This window comes from Cavia porcellus, unplaced genomic scaffold (assembly GCF_034190915.1).
Source record: "Cavia porcellus strain 051 isolate PalLab524CR breed Dunkin Hartley unplaced genomic scaffold, mCavPor4.1 scaffold_5, whole genome shotgun sequence".
Classification (NCBI taxonomy): Eukaryota; Metazoa; Chordata; class Mammalia; order Rodentia; family Caviidae; genus Cavia; species Cavia porcellus.
In genome coordinates, this window is record NW_026947488.1 from 5,346,562 (window position 1) to 5,362,117 (window position 15,556).

Consider the following 15,556-nt stretch of genomic DNA (forward strand, 5'->3'; position numbering starts at 1 on the left):
GCAGGTTCCCTGTAAAAATATCTTCATGGTCATTTATACATTAGCATTCAGTTTGATAAAAGGCAAACTGGTCCCGTAGGAAAGAGGAGAGAGGTCACTAGTGTGATCTGATCACAAGAGCCAGGAAAATCAGCAGAAGCTCTTGCTGGCTGAGTTCTGATTTCCATACAAGAAGCAACTTTCCCTTGGCAGCCACACGGAGCTTCTGACAGCCACACTGCGACGCCCCTGGGAAGGTAGGTGCAGGAGCTTTTTCCTTCCTGTTATCAACTCATTAGAGCAAGTTGAAAATACATTTACTTTGTCCCACACACAAAGTGTGTGTGACAATGTTGGAAACGTTAACTGACTCATAATCAATTTGAGACTGGATAAAAATTGAGAGCACCTTTCTACCTCTCTCCTCGCTCCAAATGGAATCATTAAAACACAGTTAGTGGGATCCAGTGTTTAGGTTCTGCTGGCGGAACTCCATGAGTCAAAATACTCATGAATCCCCCTGAGGCTGAGCAAATTACCCTGCAGAGCAATGTGGGATTTTACCTCTAAGTGAGTACAGGGCAGTCGTGCCCCGCACTGTTCCCGCGGTCACGGATCGCTGCCTCGCACTGTTCTCTTGTTCCAGGTCCAGCTGCTGCCTGTGTGAAACTGCTCCGATCATTCTAACTTGAAAGCTGTGTGTGTCTTGTGATGCTTCTGAACGAGACCTACGCAGCCCGGGTGTCGGGAGAGCGAGCGTGCGTGACCCGTGATAACTGAGAGGCGGACACAGTGTTGTGCGCGGTTCCCTACCTGTTCCTCGAGGGGCTCGTCCTCTTCTCCTCTTCGCTTTCCCCCGGCTGCCTTGCTTCGCCATGACGCTGTTGGGAAGAAAACTAAAGACACTTCTGTTTTACATGTGTAACCACCATAGCAATCCAAGATCAGATCGTGGGCGAAGCCACAGTGCTAATTTGTAGATATTGGCTAATAAAAGGGAGAGGGAGACAGAAGGGGTAGGCAGTGGTGATAGGTAATAGTTTTTCAAAACAAGTGGAAGAAAGGGCACCCCTCTGTCTTCTCCCTCTGCCACTTTACTCGTGAGAGCGACTTTGGAGTCATGGACTTGGCCAGGTGTCATCTGTCGATGGCTGGAGCTGCCCTTGTTTACAAATGTGTGCAAAGAGTGTACACTGGAGAGTAGAGACAGAAACACGAAACATACTCAGGACTGCAGGAGAATTTAGAAGTGTCCCGGGGGATACAGAGGAAACCAAAGCAGACTGAACATTTCACTTGGAATAGGGAAAGAAAAAAGCCGGAGAGGAAAAAGAAAGCTTCTAAAAATAACACCTAACATTCCGGGGCACTCCTATGTGCCAATCACCGGGCTGGGAAAACCCTGTGAAGATGCTACCTGCCTGCAACCCAGTACTCATCTGGAGGCTGGGGCTGCAGGGTCACAAATTTGAGCCCAGCCTGGGCAATTTAGTGATTTTGAAGACCTTGTCTCAAAATAAAACATAAAAAGCCCAGTGCACACCTGTAATCCCAGTACTCGGGAGGCTGAGGCAGGAGTTTGAGGCCAGTCTGGGTTGCAAAGTGAGCTCATGGCCAGTGTGAACTACAAAATGAGACCTTGTTTCAAGAAAAAAAAAAAAAATCCCAAAACCAGAACATAAGACCCCCCAAAACAGAAACAAAAACAAAACCTCCCAAAAATTTTAAAAAGAAAAAAGCAATGTTGGGTCTGTAGCTCAGTAGCTCAGTGCAAAGGAGGGCCTTCTGGGGATCTCTTCAGTGTGGCTTCAATTCTTGGGTCTGGCTCTCTTTTTAGGGTAACTAAGAAAATGTCTTCTCCCCTTGTTCCTTCTGCAAAGCCCCTCCCTTTCCTGGTTAGGGTCTCCCTGATTCACTTCCATGGCCAGTGGGGTCTGCGGCCTCCCTTGGTCTCTCTAGCTGGTATAAAACTTCTTAGAATTCTTTGGGAAACACCAAAGAGAGGCCGAGGCCCATTTTTCTTACTCCCTAAAGAGAGCTTGATCCTATGTTCGGGGTGATTGGAAGCCAGAGAATGTGTTGGAGTCACAGGCCTCATTCCATCTAGGTCACCGAAACCGCCGAGGTGGTGCAGGGACAGGCTCAAGTCCTTGTCGCTGGCGGTCACCAGAGTGGGAGATGGTTAACAGGCTGACCAAGGTCTCAGTGGCCTCCAACCCTTTGGGACCAAGGGGGAGACCCTGTCCCATCACTTGGCTCTCTCCTCCCTACTTTGAAAACATCTTCTCTTCCTGAGACATTTGATTTTAAGAAAATGGGCAGATGACATGTTAATTTCGCATCTCACTAAAACCTTAAAGGGGGTAAAGTGGGTCGGGGAAGAATCCTCCTCTTGGCACAGGTGAACACAAAACAAAAGTCAAGTTTAGAAACCAGTGTTCATTTGTTTTGTCTCCTGAAAGGTACTCTGGAGACAGCTGAAGAGCTGCACTTTTGTTGACTGTGTGAGGTTTTATTTGGAGAGGAGACTGACTGTAAAAGAAAAAGAAGGCGCATGCCAGGTCAACCAAGTGCTCTTCTTCAAAAGAAATTTATTTTTGTATATTAACGGTCTTCCTCCATAAAGGTCAAAAGTAGCTGGGCATGATGATGAAGGCCTGCAATTCCCAGGAAGCTGAGGCAAGTGGATCATCATAACTTCAAAGCCAGCCTGGGCTACACAGTGAGTTGAAGTCCAGGCTGAACGACACAGCAAGAGTCTGTCTCAAGGAAAAAAAGAAAAAAGAAAAAGGAAAAACAAACAAAAAAACCCAAGAAAGGTCAAAGGTGACTTCTGCTGGGTGTGATGGTGCACACCTATGATCTCAGCACTTGGGAAACTGAGGCAGGTGGATTGCTGTGAGTCCGGGCCGGCCTGGCTACATAGAAAGACTCTGTCTCTTAAAATAAAATAAAATAAAATAAAATAAAATGAAAAAGAAAAAAAAAACCCAAGAAAGGTCAAAGGTGACTTCTGCTGGGTGTGGTGGTGCACACCTGTGATCTCAGCACTTGGGAAACTGAGGCAGGTGGATTGCTGTGAGTCCGGGCCGGCCTGGCTACATAGAAAGACTCTGTCTCTTAAAATAAAATAAAATAAAATAAAATAAAATAAAATAAAATAAAATAAAATGAAAAAGAAAAAAAAACCCAAGAAAGGTCAAAGGTGACTTCTGCTGGGTGTGGTGGTGCACACCTGTGATCTCAGCACTTGGGAAACTGAGGCAGGAGGATCACTGTGAGTTCCAGGCCAGCCTGGGCTGTATAGTAAGTTCAGGTCCAGGCTGAAATACACAGCAAGATTCTGTGAAACATAAACAAATAAACAGATAAAAACAAAAACAAAGAAAAAGAAAAAAATCCAAAAAGGTCAAAGGTGATTTCTGCTGTGTGTGGTGGTGCACACCTGTGATCTCAGCACTTGGGAAACTGAGGCAGGTGGACTGCTGTGAGTCCGGGCCAGCCTGGCTACACGGTGAGTTCAAGCCCATAAAGCCTGGATACACAGAAAGACTCTGTCTCTTTTAAAATAAAATGAAATGAAAAAGAAAAAAGAAAAAAAATCCAAAAAGGTCAAAGGTGATTTCTGCTGGGTGTGGTGGTACACACCTGTGATCTCAGCACTTGGGAGACTGAGGCAGGAAGATCGCTGTGAGTTCCAGGCCATCCTGGCTACAAGTGAGATCCTGTTTTACCTCCCTCAAAACAAACAAACAAACAAAAGCCCCCAAAACAAAGGATCATTTCCAATATCACAAATTGACTCTCACTAAATGGGAATCATCTCTAAACTAAAATGAAACAACCAGAAACTGGGGAAGAAGTTTGAAACAGTTATTTTTATGGAAGCACTAGGTCCAGACGGAGTTCTAACTACTATAAGACTAAACAGGTAGGGGTGTTATATGTAAAAGCAACTACATTATTATTCATTATTAACCTGACTAAGGAGAAAAGCTTTAGACCTTGTTAAACAAAACTAGGGAATGTTAAAAAAAAAAAAACTTTAAAGAAAGTCTGCATTTAAAAAAAAAAAAAGAAGAAGAAAAAAGCCCAGTAAACAAATGAAGAGTGGCACTGGCAGGGAGGTAAACAAGTGTGCAAATGCAGGGGTCGCCAGGATGGGGAGCTCACGTTTCAGGTACACTCAGCGGACATTTGTAACCAGGAGTTCTCCAGGTCTGGCCATCATTCAAAAGGCAGCAGATTGAGAGACACCTGTCATGTGACAAGGGATTTTAAGAGACACAGGTTTACATCAATCATGCTTCTCACTTCAGTACAGCTTGGCATGTTTTTGGTAAGCATCATCTTATCTGAATTAGAAACTTTAGCTCCTTCACTTACCTTACAGCCTTTGAGCAAAAAGTTCCTGATAGTTAATTTTTGAGCACTGGGTTTATTTGCCAATGAAATGAGGAAATATGTTTTTATTGCCCAGAACGGTTTCAAAGGACAAATGTGACAAGACTGAAGGCTTTTGCAAATGTCAAATGCAATCAGAGTATGTTGTCATTACCATTACTGACCACTACCAGTACTGAGAGCAATGCAACTTTCCCTTTCCAGCTACGAGGAAATTCTCAGCCAGGAACGGATCCTGTCTCTCCATCTAAAACTGGTTTTTTCACCCTGGAAAATGTGGACAAATTTTAAAGATGAGTTTTGCCATCTGGGAAGAAAAAGCTTTTGAGAAAAATGTGCATGTTTAAAGGCAGGCCAGAATTGTGGCCTCTGAGAAATATGAATCCTACTGGGAGGAACAAAAGAGAAAATAATAAAAGTCTCTTATTTCTAAAATATTGTGGCCTGGTAGGACAGGTCCTTTCTCCTCAACCAAGCAGAGGCATTCTGAAAATGAATAAGAGGCTGTATTATGAAAAAAATAAAATAAAATAAAATAAAGAGGGGAAAAAGACATCAAGAAAAAGAAAAAAGTACTTCTGCAAGATGGGATATAACCCTTCACTGTTGCATTTGACACCATAAATAATCATATACCTAACTGGGATTCACTGTGTCAATACAGTGCTGTTACAAAATGTCTATTATTACATATAGTATTTGCCTGTAAACTTTAATAAATGCAGCAGATATACTAAGAAATTCTGATCTAGTAGACTCTTTTTGATTCTTAAACAAGGGAATCACACCTAATTAAAGTTGGGGAAAAAAGTCTAAGCCACCAAAATTATTAAAAGGAGCAAAGAATCATGGGAAGGGAAATTTAGCACTGGATAGCATCAAGCAGGCAAAAGGCTTTTAACTCTTTAGCTAGCCTAGGCTTTCTATTTCTCTTCCTTCTTTTTAAAGCTCCATGTCATGTGGTTAAGGAGTTTGGGCAATAAAAACCAAGACTATGCACACATAAACACATACTTTTAAAAAGCAACAAGTGAGTCAGCATGTCACCAATCAGGAATCACATCAAAGGATGGCCATTTGATCTGCACTCTCAGGGGTAGGACTGCATGAATGTCTTTTTGCATACTCTGGCACTAGTAATTTAGTACCAAGTATTACCCTCTGTGTGGGTAGATCCTCCTCTCCCCCTTCCTCACCGGTAACTCAGCCCCAGGTGTGATACCCTTCGTGTCACCTCAATAAAGTGAGGCCAGCCTGATGGGACACTGGTTTTAGAAACTACAGGGCTGCAGTGGCAGGACGCAGGTAACACTGGCCCTCAGGTACTGGCCCAAGGCTTAGCAGCCTGTTTGCTCGGGATGTTTCATTCAGTTGCCTGGTTACCAGTACCTGAGGAACAAACACTGGACAGTGGCAAAACACCCTGACAAATTTATTTTTCTTATGACAAATTGAGGAGACAAGGGAAATTATAACATTCCCAAGACCCCAGCCCCAGACCTGGACATTTTGCTGCAGAATGGATGGTTACATAATCTATGCCACCTCCACTTTCTCCCTCCTGCCTCCCCAGCCCTGGGGAGGGGGATAGAGACTAAAGTCAGGAATATTTGCTAGGAAAGCTTTATTTCATGGGCCCTGGCACAGAAGGGACACCATCAATTTGCCAATTATGGGTCAGACCCCTTGGACTGAAGTCAGCTGCATGCCTCTTGCCCCCAATTCATAGCTTTGCACTCCCCCCAGGTAAGCTATTATGGCAAAAATCAATTGTCTGAAATTCTATAGCTTAGATATAGTTGAGACCTTTGAAATTTAAAGCTATCTCCTTTTGAATGTTTTAGGGTAAATGATAATATCATTATTTCTGCAGGTAAGCATTAGTAAAATGACCATCACATTGAAACTATGATTTGCAGGCACTGTATCACAGCAGCATGGGTATGCCACTAATGTCATTCAGAAAAGCCACACACATTATACAACATTTCACAAACAAACATAGCGCAACCTTAGAAAATACTTCACAAACATAGGGGGCACAGCCATAGCAATTGTGATCTTGAAATCCCTTGAAAGCTTTTAAGGTGGTGAACCTTCGCTTTTGACATTTTCATAAAAAGTCAGATTCAGACCACGGTTGATACCTGCTTCCATTAACTATTCCGAGATGAGGTAGTGCCTCCCATTTGAGGTAAGGAGTCAGAGGGGTGGGGAGTTGGAGACGGGATGGGGCACTGAATCCTGGGGGAAGGTAGAGGGAGGAGGGATGGAGGAGGGCCTCCCAAGGCCCCCTTCTGATTACACAGTATTATTTTAACTTTAATCACAGGACTTTTAAAGAATTTTTTGTATCAGAAGCCAATTGGCAGAAGAGCTTACCTTTCAGCCTCTTTGCCCCCAGCTAAAGCTGCTTGAAAAAATTCACATGCAATCATTTACATATTTCAAAAGGCATCCTCATTGTTATCCATACTTAGTACACATACTTAAAGTACACTTGGAGCATTTTAATTGTTTTGTTTTATACTTTTAATTTCATTTAAACACAAGGGCATTCCACTCCCAATGCATAACTCCCATCTTTTTTTAAACCAAGCCCCTCCTACTAACGTACTCTTCGTAAAAGTAGAAATGATTGGCTTACCTCGGGCTCCTCGCTAGTGAAAACAAAACATATTTCATATTTGGAAAACACAGCCACGCCCACCCCCTTGGAACCGGACCTGCGGCCCGCGGGTGGACGTCCCTCCCCCGCCCCCCTCCAGCCTCCCACCGAGTGAACCGAGTGTGTGCAGAACCCCGAGATCCTGTGTACAGCCCGGGAGCCCCAGATACCTGCGTGTCTGGTTTTTCAACCGTAAAGGCGGGAGGGTTTGGCGAACGAATGAGAAGTGAGGATACGCTTAGCGCAAAGGGAAAAAGAGAGAAAGACACAGGAAAAAGGTTATGGAGGCCCCGGGCAGCGGCCCCGTCCACCCCGGCCAGCGGCCCAGCCATTACCCAGGATGCCCCGCCACCGGCCCCGCGCCTCCGCGCTGCTGCTCACCGCACAGCGGCCGCGCACAGGTACCGCCGGCGACAGCGACACGGAAAGTTTCGGCCCGCGCCATGGCGCAAATCACAAGACAGCCCGTTCCCGAGTACAAGTACACAGTCGGCGGGTAGTTCGGGGGATGCCAGGGATGCGTCACTGGGGGACACTTGAGCATGTCATGCACAGGCGGACACAGAATATGGACACCAACACACACCAACAATAAGCTGTCCGACACCAAGCAGCCGTGCCAGGCAAGGCGGGACGCGCCTTCCCCAACGACCCCAGCCCACACACATCTTAGCCAGGGGAGCCCCAGGGCCCCTCCCCGGCAGTTCCTGGCTCACCTGAAGCCCCCGCCTGTCGCCTGTCCAGCTTACGGTGGCTGGCGCTGGCGCTGGCGCTGGCCTTTCCAGCCGGAAACGACCCTCAGTGTCGCTCGGCATCACTTTTCTCCCTAGAGGGCACATACTTCGGCCACCCGAACCCCCCCCAACACCCCTCCCGCCCCCGGGGCGAAGTTAGGGTCCCTCCCTGGAACTTCTAGCAGGTTCTTCCCGCCTTTGACCAGACCCTCCTCCCCCCGCCCCGTGGCCAAGCCCCGGGCCCCACCGGGAAGACCTGCCGCCCCCTCCCCGGGCACCCGGGCGGCCCTGCTGCCCAAGGGCAGAGTCCGCCGCAGTACCTAGAAGCAGCAAGCGGTGCGTGCACACGTAGCCCATCTTCTCGTCCTGGAGTTGCTTGTCGATGAGCTGGCTGCGTTTCTTCGCTGCGCGCTTCTGGGCGCGCATTTCAATGGCTTCTTTGCGCATCTGGCTGCGCTGCTCGGCCACAAAGTCCTTCCTGACCTTGGAGGGGCTCGTGGCTCCGGGCTGGGGACCCCCGCATCCGCCGAAGCAGCCCCCGAAGGTCTGGGAGATGAAGTTGCGGAATGAGTTGCGCTGGGGCTTTCTGCCGCGGCGATTGCGGCGCTGGAGCCACTGGAAGCAGCCGGTGGCCCCGTCCTCGGACTCGTCGCTGGAGGAATCGTCGCAGACGTGGCCCCGCTCTTCGTATCGGAGGTGGCTGCCGCGGCCGCGCTCGTATTTGCCCCGCCAGGCAGACGCCCGAGTAGGCCGCGGAGTAGGCGGGTCAGCAACCTGGATCTCGGGGCTGGGGGGCCTGAGGAGCAGCTGCGGCTTGCGGCTGGCCCCGGGGACAGGGGCGACAGAGGCCGGCCGGGCGACGGGCATCGCTCGGGCGATGGGGGCTGCCCGGGCGGCAGGGGGTGCGCGGGCGCCGGGCAGCGCGGAGAACGATCGGATAGCGGCGCTGGCTCGCATGGCCCGGATTGCTGGCTCGGCCGGGACTCGCCGGATGTTGGCTGAGGCCAGGGCTGCGCGGAATGCCCGGGGGCCGGGATTGGCTGGGCCGGCGGGGAGTGCCCGGGCCGCTGCTGGGGCCGGAGCCGGAGCGATCGGTGCTCTCCCGGAGTCGGAGTGGGGCTCGCTGGCGCGGGCGACGCAAGCTCTTCCAGAGTCGGGCTCGGCTCGGGCTGTCCCGGCGGCGTCAGGCTCCTTCTGCGCGGCAGGGACCGTACGGGTGTCGGCATCGACTGCGGCAGCGGGGGCAGCTCCGGTGCCAGCCGGCTCGGCCGGGGCGAATGGGGCTCCTTCGGAGCCGGGATCCGCTGGGGCTTCGGGATCGCTTGGCATGGCTGGGGCTGCCCCGGAGTCGGGCTCTGCTGGAGCGGCGGGCGCTGCCCCGGTGGCAGGGGATCCGTGCCCTGGAGAGGGCACTTTCCCTTCCTCCGCAGTGGCGGCCGCTGATCCTCCTTCCATCTCCGCTGCGCCTCCTTCGACTGGGGGTCCCTCGGCTCGCTCTCTCTTATCTGGGGCTCCCGAGACCTCGATGGGCGGGCCGTCTTTCGCGATTGGGGGGCAGTCCATGTTGACAGGGATGTCGTCGACCCCAATGGGGGATCTACCAATCTTGAGCTGGGGTCCGGAGATCTCCATCCGGGGGTTGTCGCCCGGGGAATTGGGAGGTCTGACAGCCCCACGGGATGGGCTGCTGCTGGCGCCCGGGACCCACAGGGGAGGCGCGTGTGCGGCGGGAGCGAGGCGGACCGGACTCGGAGCTGCGACAGCTGCGAACTGGCCGCCACCTTCGACTTGCGGGTTAACTCTGGGGAGCCCCGGGGGTGGGCTTTCCTCCCCAAATGTTTCTCCATCGAACTCAAATGGCACAGCCTCCTCAAGGGGAGGGCTGTATCTTCCTCGGAAGCCCGCATCTTCGGGACTGCGGGCTTCGGGCTCCTCGGCAGGAGCTCCAGGGACCCCTGCAGATGGACCTCCTGGAGCAAGGTCTGCGACCTGCAAGACAGGCTGGATGCCGCCTCCCGGTGCAAGCTGCTCAAAGTCGAAGGGCATAGCTTCCTCGGGCGGAGGGCTGTAGCTTCCCTGCTCTGGTCTCGCGCCATCGAATGCTCTGGGCTCCATGCGCGCCGGATGGGGCCCCTCGAGGTCCGCGTGGACCACACTGAAGGATCCCAGCTGCTCCTGGGAAGGCCAGAAAACCCCCAAGCAGGGCTGCCCGACCTCAAAGGGCATGGCTTCCTCGGGGGGTGGGCTGTAGTTTCCGCAGGCTCTGTCTTCCTCGACTCCCAGACTGAGGCCCTGGGCGTCGGGTCCGGGGGCCTCTGGGCGTCCACTGACCTTGCCCTCAACCTCGACGGGGACGGGCTCATCGTGCGATTGGGCCTCCATCCCTTCGGCTGCGCCAGACCCAGCACTGGGGGCAGCTGGCCCTGGGGCCTCCAAAGGTTGTTGTTCCGGCTGCTCCCCGACTTCAGGGGGGATATCGCGTTGTCCTGGCATATTATTGCCGTGGAGGCAGTTGCGCATGCCCATAACACGGTGGCGGCCTCTTAAAATAAATTGGGGCCCCGTAAAACGGAGCACCCAACCAAACTAGGGTGAAAAAATTATTTTAAAAAAATCCAAGGATGGGCTGGAAAGTCCTCCAGCCTCCCTTTGCAACCCTTCAGAGTGCTCAGAACCTGGGGCCCCAGGTCGTGGCAGAAACAACTTAGTTCTCGCTAGTGACGCCTTGTCTCTTCCCGGACAAGTTCTGTGTCCTCAGGACACCCTCTGGCCAGTTACCTTTTGTTTTTTCTTCTCTTTTTCTCTCCACTCCAGGTCAGTTCCGCCTGCTTGGCCCTGAGGAGCGTGCCGATTCGGCCCGAAAATCGTCAGCAGTGCTTTTTTCTCTGCCAGCAGAGGACGCAGGTTCCAATGCAGAGCCGGCTCTGGCTCCTGGAGCCGGCTCCGGGGCGCCAGTGGCCCCCGACTTTGGGTAAGGGGGCTGATGAGCGCAGGCCTCGCAGAGATGGCTCCGCTCCTTCCTCTCCTCTCCCCGACTGGAGTGTTTGTCCTCGCTTCTCCCCTGGCCAGACAGAAGGCTCTCCTGCGTTGTGGGACACGTGACGTAAGACGTGGGCCTCTGGACGCTGGAGTCGAGGAGCGAAATCCTCCCTCCCAACTGATTCTCCTCGGGGGGAGGGGGGACTGCGGAAGGTTTTATCACCCCAAGAATACCGTTGAGCCCCGTAGCCAAAGACCCCAGCCCTAGAGAGCCCCCGATTGTGAGCCCGACATCCGGAGAATGAGGCTTTAAATGCCTGGGAAGGGGCCACAGGCGCGCGGGCGCCAGAATGCGACAGGTGGTCGCAAGCCCACCGGAGGGGCGGAGAGGGGGCGAGGGGCGAGGGGCGAGGGGCTGCCACATGCGGGCATACGGCTCATTTTTAAAATGTCCTGGGGTACTTTCTGCCGCATCGGTACATTTAGCTTGATGTTTGTCGTTTGCGGAGGTTGGCTTCGATTAAGCACTTCCATGTCCCCCAGCCCCATTATGCTTTTGGGGTCTCAGCAGTGGCGTAGGAAGGTTCGGGCAGGGTTCTCCCTCGTTTATGTGGATGGTGACGCAGAAGAATAACAGGGTCTTGGGCGCGCGCCGCAGAGAGTCAAGCAAAGCCCCCAGGCGGTGGCGGCGCCGGCACCATGGGGGGAGGGTGCAGGGTGCATGGGGGGACCCTCCGCAGCTCTGACCTCAGATTTCCGCATTCGGGAAAAGGGTTAAAGGCTGTTTTTGTTAGTGATCGCGGTGAATTCAGGGTGGTCTTAAAGACATTGCGCATTTAACCCAAAGGGAAACCGTGCCGCGCCGACAGTGGCAGCGGCGGCGGCAAGCGGCTTCCAACATCAGCCACGGGCTGTGGGGTCTGCGATCTGACCCCTCTGAAGCCCCCCACCAGCCCCTTGCCCTTTGGTAGGGGTATCTTAAGGTAACCGCTTCACTTTTGCACTGCTACGGTCTGCCTGCCGCGGCGGCACGGTGACCACAAACGCAGCGCTCTCTCGGCCGGCCGGCTGGCCGGCCGCGCTCCCCTTGCAGTGCCGCGGTGGGCTTGGAGACTGCAGGTGGTAAATAGCTTTGAGGGCCTCGCGGGCTCAGCGCGTCTATGCATGCGCACTGTTCTGAGTTTGGGGTCTGCGGAGGGATTTGAGCCTGGGAGGTGGAAAAAACCACTGCGCGCTTGTGGTTTGCTTACAACCCGGCACGCACGCATTGCGATCTGTTTTGCCAGCTGGTGACAGGGATTTGTCAGCCACATTTACTTTCAGAATAGGTGGTCTGGGGGCACATAGAGGCCCGGGCTGTGGTACCCGGGGCCGATACAATCCTGTTGTACCAGGTGGGCTGCGGCAAAAAGGGCGCACCGCGTGGATCGCTGTGTATGATCCCGCGATCCTCCGCGGCAGACACCGTGCGGTCTGAGCTTGTTAAATCTAACGTGTCCTTCTTTGAACCCGCCAGGGTACCACAGCCACGACGCAGTATCGTCCCCCACCAGCCACCAGCCACGTGGCCACGCAGCGCGGAGAAAAAGCCGATGAAGTCAGTCCCTCGGCAACGTATAGGACCTCCCAAAGACTTGCCACCTCGGCTGTACGGTTTTACACACTTTCTGATTGCAACACTGAACTTTGGTTCAAAGTTTGACCAACTACCCCCACACGCAACGGCTTAACAATCCGAGCATCCATAGAGAGGGCGGACCCGGTCCAAAGGAACGTCTCGCTCCTCCCGACCCCATCGCCAGGTCAGCCATTGGGCTGGGGTCACGCCAATCAAGGTTGCCTAGCGAATAAGCAGGGGGCGTCGGACCGGAAACCGGATATGAGTGGGAGGTCCAATAGGGGGCGCCGCGTTGGAACGCCCAAAGGGGTTATGCAGTTCGGGTGCTTAGGAAATGTTGGTGTGTGAGTGCATGGCGGCCAGGCCGAGAGGACCACGAGGACCGCTGGCGCTGAGGGTTCAGCCTGTCTAAGGCCACAAATTCCAGAGGCTAAGGTTAAGGGCTCCCAGAGGCCAACCCTTGGGGACTGTTGATGCCTAGGCTAGCAAACCCCACAGAGGGGACCCCCCCCTCCCCCGCCGGCGCTGAGGTGAGATGAGGCTACGAGAGTTCCAGGGCTTAGAGGTAGGGGCCAGGACCCTGAGGGGAGAGCTTACTGCTCATATGCAGAGGATCGACCCAGGATGGATAAGCAGTTGAGGCCCCAAGGATGCTGAACCCTGCACACGTGGAAGGTCAGTGGACACTGGCACTGTGAGGCCCCAGGGAATCTGCCATGGGGGCTCTGAGGGGCGATTTTCTTTCACCAGGCCTCACCTTCGTCCTGAGTACATCATCTAACGAGAAATGGGTTCAGGGTCTGTCTTGGACATTCTTAAGAGCAGCCCGTGGGACCCTCTGGTTTGATGTTCCTATTTCTTTGCAGTGGGAGCATATGCATCAAAGGGATAAAGACTGCGCTCCCTCATCCTAAGGGGGCAGAGCAGCATGAGACCTCCAATCGGAGGGACTCGGAAAGACTTGAAAATTGGTGTTTCTCATGGGATTCCATGGAAGGATAAAAGTCTTAGTTATGGAGAGAGAGGTCGGGGCATTTGCCTGCTGGGGAAGAAAAGGGATCTAATAATAGGAAACTGAGGTGTGGGTTGCTCTTGGGCTGGCAAAGATTCCCTGGAGCACCCATGTAAAGACTTTTGAGACTCCCTTGACAGAAAATGGAGAGGGCAGTGAAAGTTTTGTCCTGCAAGTGGGGATTTGAGGCAAATTTTAAGGAAAAGTAGATACAATGGAGGAGGATGGTCCCAATTAAGAGAACACAAGGGCTTATGCACAGAGCTGAGGCTGCCTAAGACCCTTAAGAGAAAGACCCAGACAAATTGAAGGGCTCTGAAAGGTTAAACAAAGGGACTTAAGAGTTGTCCCGAAGGACCCTCTGGCAGTTCCTGTGCTGGAGGGACACAAAAGGTGGAGAAGCCAAAGAGTGGCCCCTGGATTCTGGGACTTTGGACAAAGGAAAGCAAAGTCAGGAGGAGAGGCTAGGGAGGGGATGGTGAGGAGATAATACCAGTTTGATTTCAGATATGACAGAATTGCAGGAAGATGAGCTGAGCACTGATGATTTTTTTCCAACCCATTACTTGGGAAGAAGGGTCTAAAGTTTAGAAAAAAAGATACGGGGCATAAATTGAAATTGGTATTCAATTTTATAAAGGTGTGAGATCACTAAATCACATAAAAACTCCGTAGAGAAGAAGTAAGTTTGGTGAGAGAAGAACAGTTGGAGCATTGGGCAAGAAAAAGGCAGAAAGTGCAGAGCAGGGAAGGCCCAGAAAAGAGAGCCAGGAGCCTGACCCAGTGTGCACACCCAGTTTAGACCGTGGCTTCTCAGCCTCTGCACTGAAAACCTTTGGGTATGGCCATCCCTTTGCTATAGTGACTCTCCTATGCACTGCAGTATGTCGAGCAGTATCCCTAGCCTCTACCCACTAGATGCCAGTAGCATCCCCTTAGTTGCAAAAATCACAAAATATCAACAGACTGGCAAATATCCTCTGGGGTTTTAAGACCACCCCAGCTTGAAAATTACTATGATAGGCTGAGAAAAAGCCCGTAGATCTGATTAGCAGTCCCCTTCATTTAAAGGTAAAATAATGCCTGAATACATTTCAGTGTTTAATCCTGATGTTCCTGTCTTTTTTTCCCCACTTTTATTTTTCTGTAGCTACTGGCTGCCAGAATCTGAAAACCCCAAGTCACATGGATGAGTGGGGGGGTAAGAGACCATCATAGTATGGACAGACATTTGAGGAACCAGCGAATACAAAAGGCAGCTCAGAGGCCTGGGCCAAGAAACTGGAAGGATTTGGTGTGAGACTGGAGGATCATCTTGTCAGCCCGACGGTCAGGTGAGCACAATAAGGGTTGCTGATCTCCATGCCACAAGGCAGAAATGTGCTTTGACCTGGATAGAGAAGGCTAGAGCTGAGTACTGGGAGACAGTCTGGGTTTAGCCCTACAGGGATATGGTTTTTAGGAGCTGCCATTATAGCAAAGGACTTTAAATGTAGTTGCCAATTCCGTACTGATTCAGTTTACATCCGGGAAGGGATAAATGTTTGAGGCACAGAAGTGGGGATGAGGAAATTCCGTCGCCTACTGGGTTTATGCAGCTCAAAGAGGAATACAAATAGGCCAGTGTTCAAAAAAGGCTGATTAGGGATGAGGCCCCAAAACTGCGTGCCTGGGTCTTGGCCCTGCCCCAGTGGGGAATGTGCTGGACATAAGGGTTTCTGGGAGAGGGTGCGTCGGTCACAGGAGGACTGGACTTGCTGTGGAAGCTCTGGTGATGGTTTTTTGAAGAGTGTGTATACCTGCTCACTTAAAAATAGACTTTTCTTCAATAGTAGATTTTTCTACAATTGATGCACAAAAAAGGAATGGGAAATGCTACAGGTTTCCATTAAGCCCTGCATTTCTGAGGAGAGTCAGAGGCGGCCTGCCCAAGTAGCAAGTACCCAGTTGGTGGCTTTTCATAAGTAAATGGCCTCAAATGGAAAGAATGCTTTTCTTCACTGTTGTCTCTGCCTCCAGGGCATGGCTTTCCTCCTTGTGTGGCGCTGCTCCCGGTTTCCCAAACCTAACCTCATGGCTCTTTTGATACCTACAAAAGTATACAACATAAACGACAAGTGGCTGTGTGCACACTTGCTCTTGGGATTCTTACTGAAATCCAA

General features: G+C 51.8%; 2 protein-coding genes and 1 long non-coding RNA gene across 9 annotated transcripts in view; 1 reads left to right on the plus strand and 2 right to left on the minus strand.

Annotated features, from left to right (window-relative positions):
* The window catches only part of LOC100732158 (neuroendocrine secretory protein 55-like), a 57,398-nt gene that overhangs the window by 33,614 nt on the left and 8,228 nt on the right, over positions 1–15,556 (minus strand). The window lies entirely within an intron of this gene.
* LOC111758594 (guanine nucleotide-binding protein G(s) subunit alpha isoforms XLas-like) lies at positions 7,192–12,661 on the minus strand. The gene is made up of 2 exons (XM_063248106.1): positions 8,106–12,661; positions 7,192–7,877 (listed from the first exon to the last, which is right to left on the minus strand). Exons 1-2 carry the CDS (start codon positions 10,309–10,311, stop codon positions 7,597–7,599), a joined length of 2,487 nt encoding a protein of 828 aa, XP_063104176.1. The 5' UTR covers positions 10,312–12,661; the 3' UTR covers positions 7,192–7,596.
* Positions 12,649–15,556, plus strand: part of LOC106029068 (uncharacterized) — a 112,526-nt gene continuing 109,618 nt past the window's right edge. For 4 of the 6 annotated variants that reach the window (XR_010047275.1, XR_010047276.1, XR_010047274.1 and 1 more), the window contains exons 1-2: positions 12,662–13,057; positions 14,545–14,728. This is a non-coding gene — a long non-coding RNA (uncharacterized LOC106029068). Of the gene's footprint in view, positions 13,058–14,544; positions 14,729–15,556 lie in introns of all 6 variants that reach the window. The other 2 variants (XR_010047277.1, XR_010047279.1) reach the window with 1 other exon arrangement.

Coding starts and splice junctions, on each gene's coding strand:
- LOC111758594 (XM_063248106.1), bottom strand. CDS start 10,311: ATGGGCATGCGCAACTGCCTCCACGGCAATAATATGCCAGGACAACGC. Junction 7,878..8,105: donor GCACCGCTTGCTGCTTCTAG/GTACTGCGGCGG, acceptor TGTGCCCTCTAG/GGAGAAAAGTGATGCCGAGC.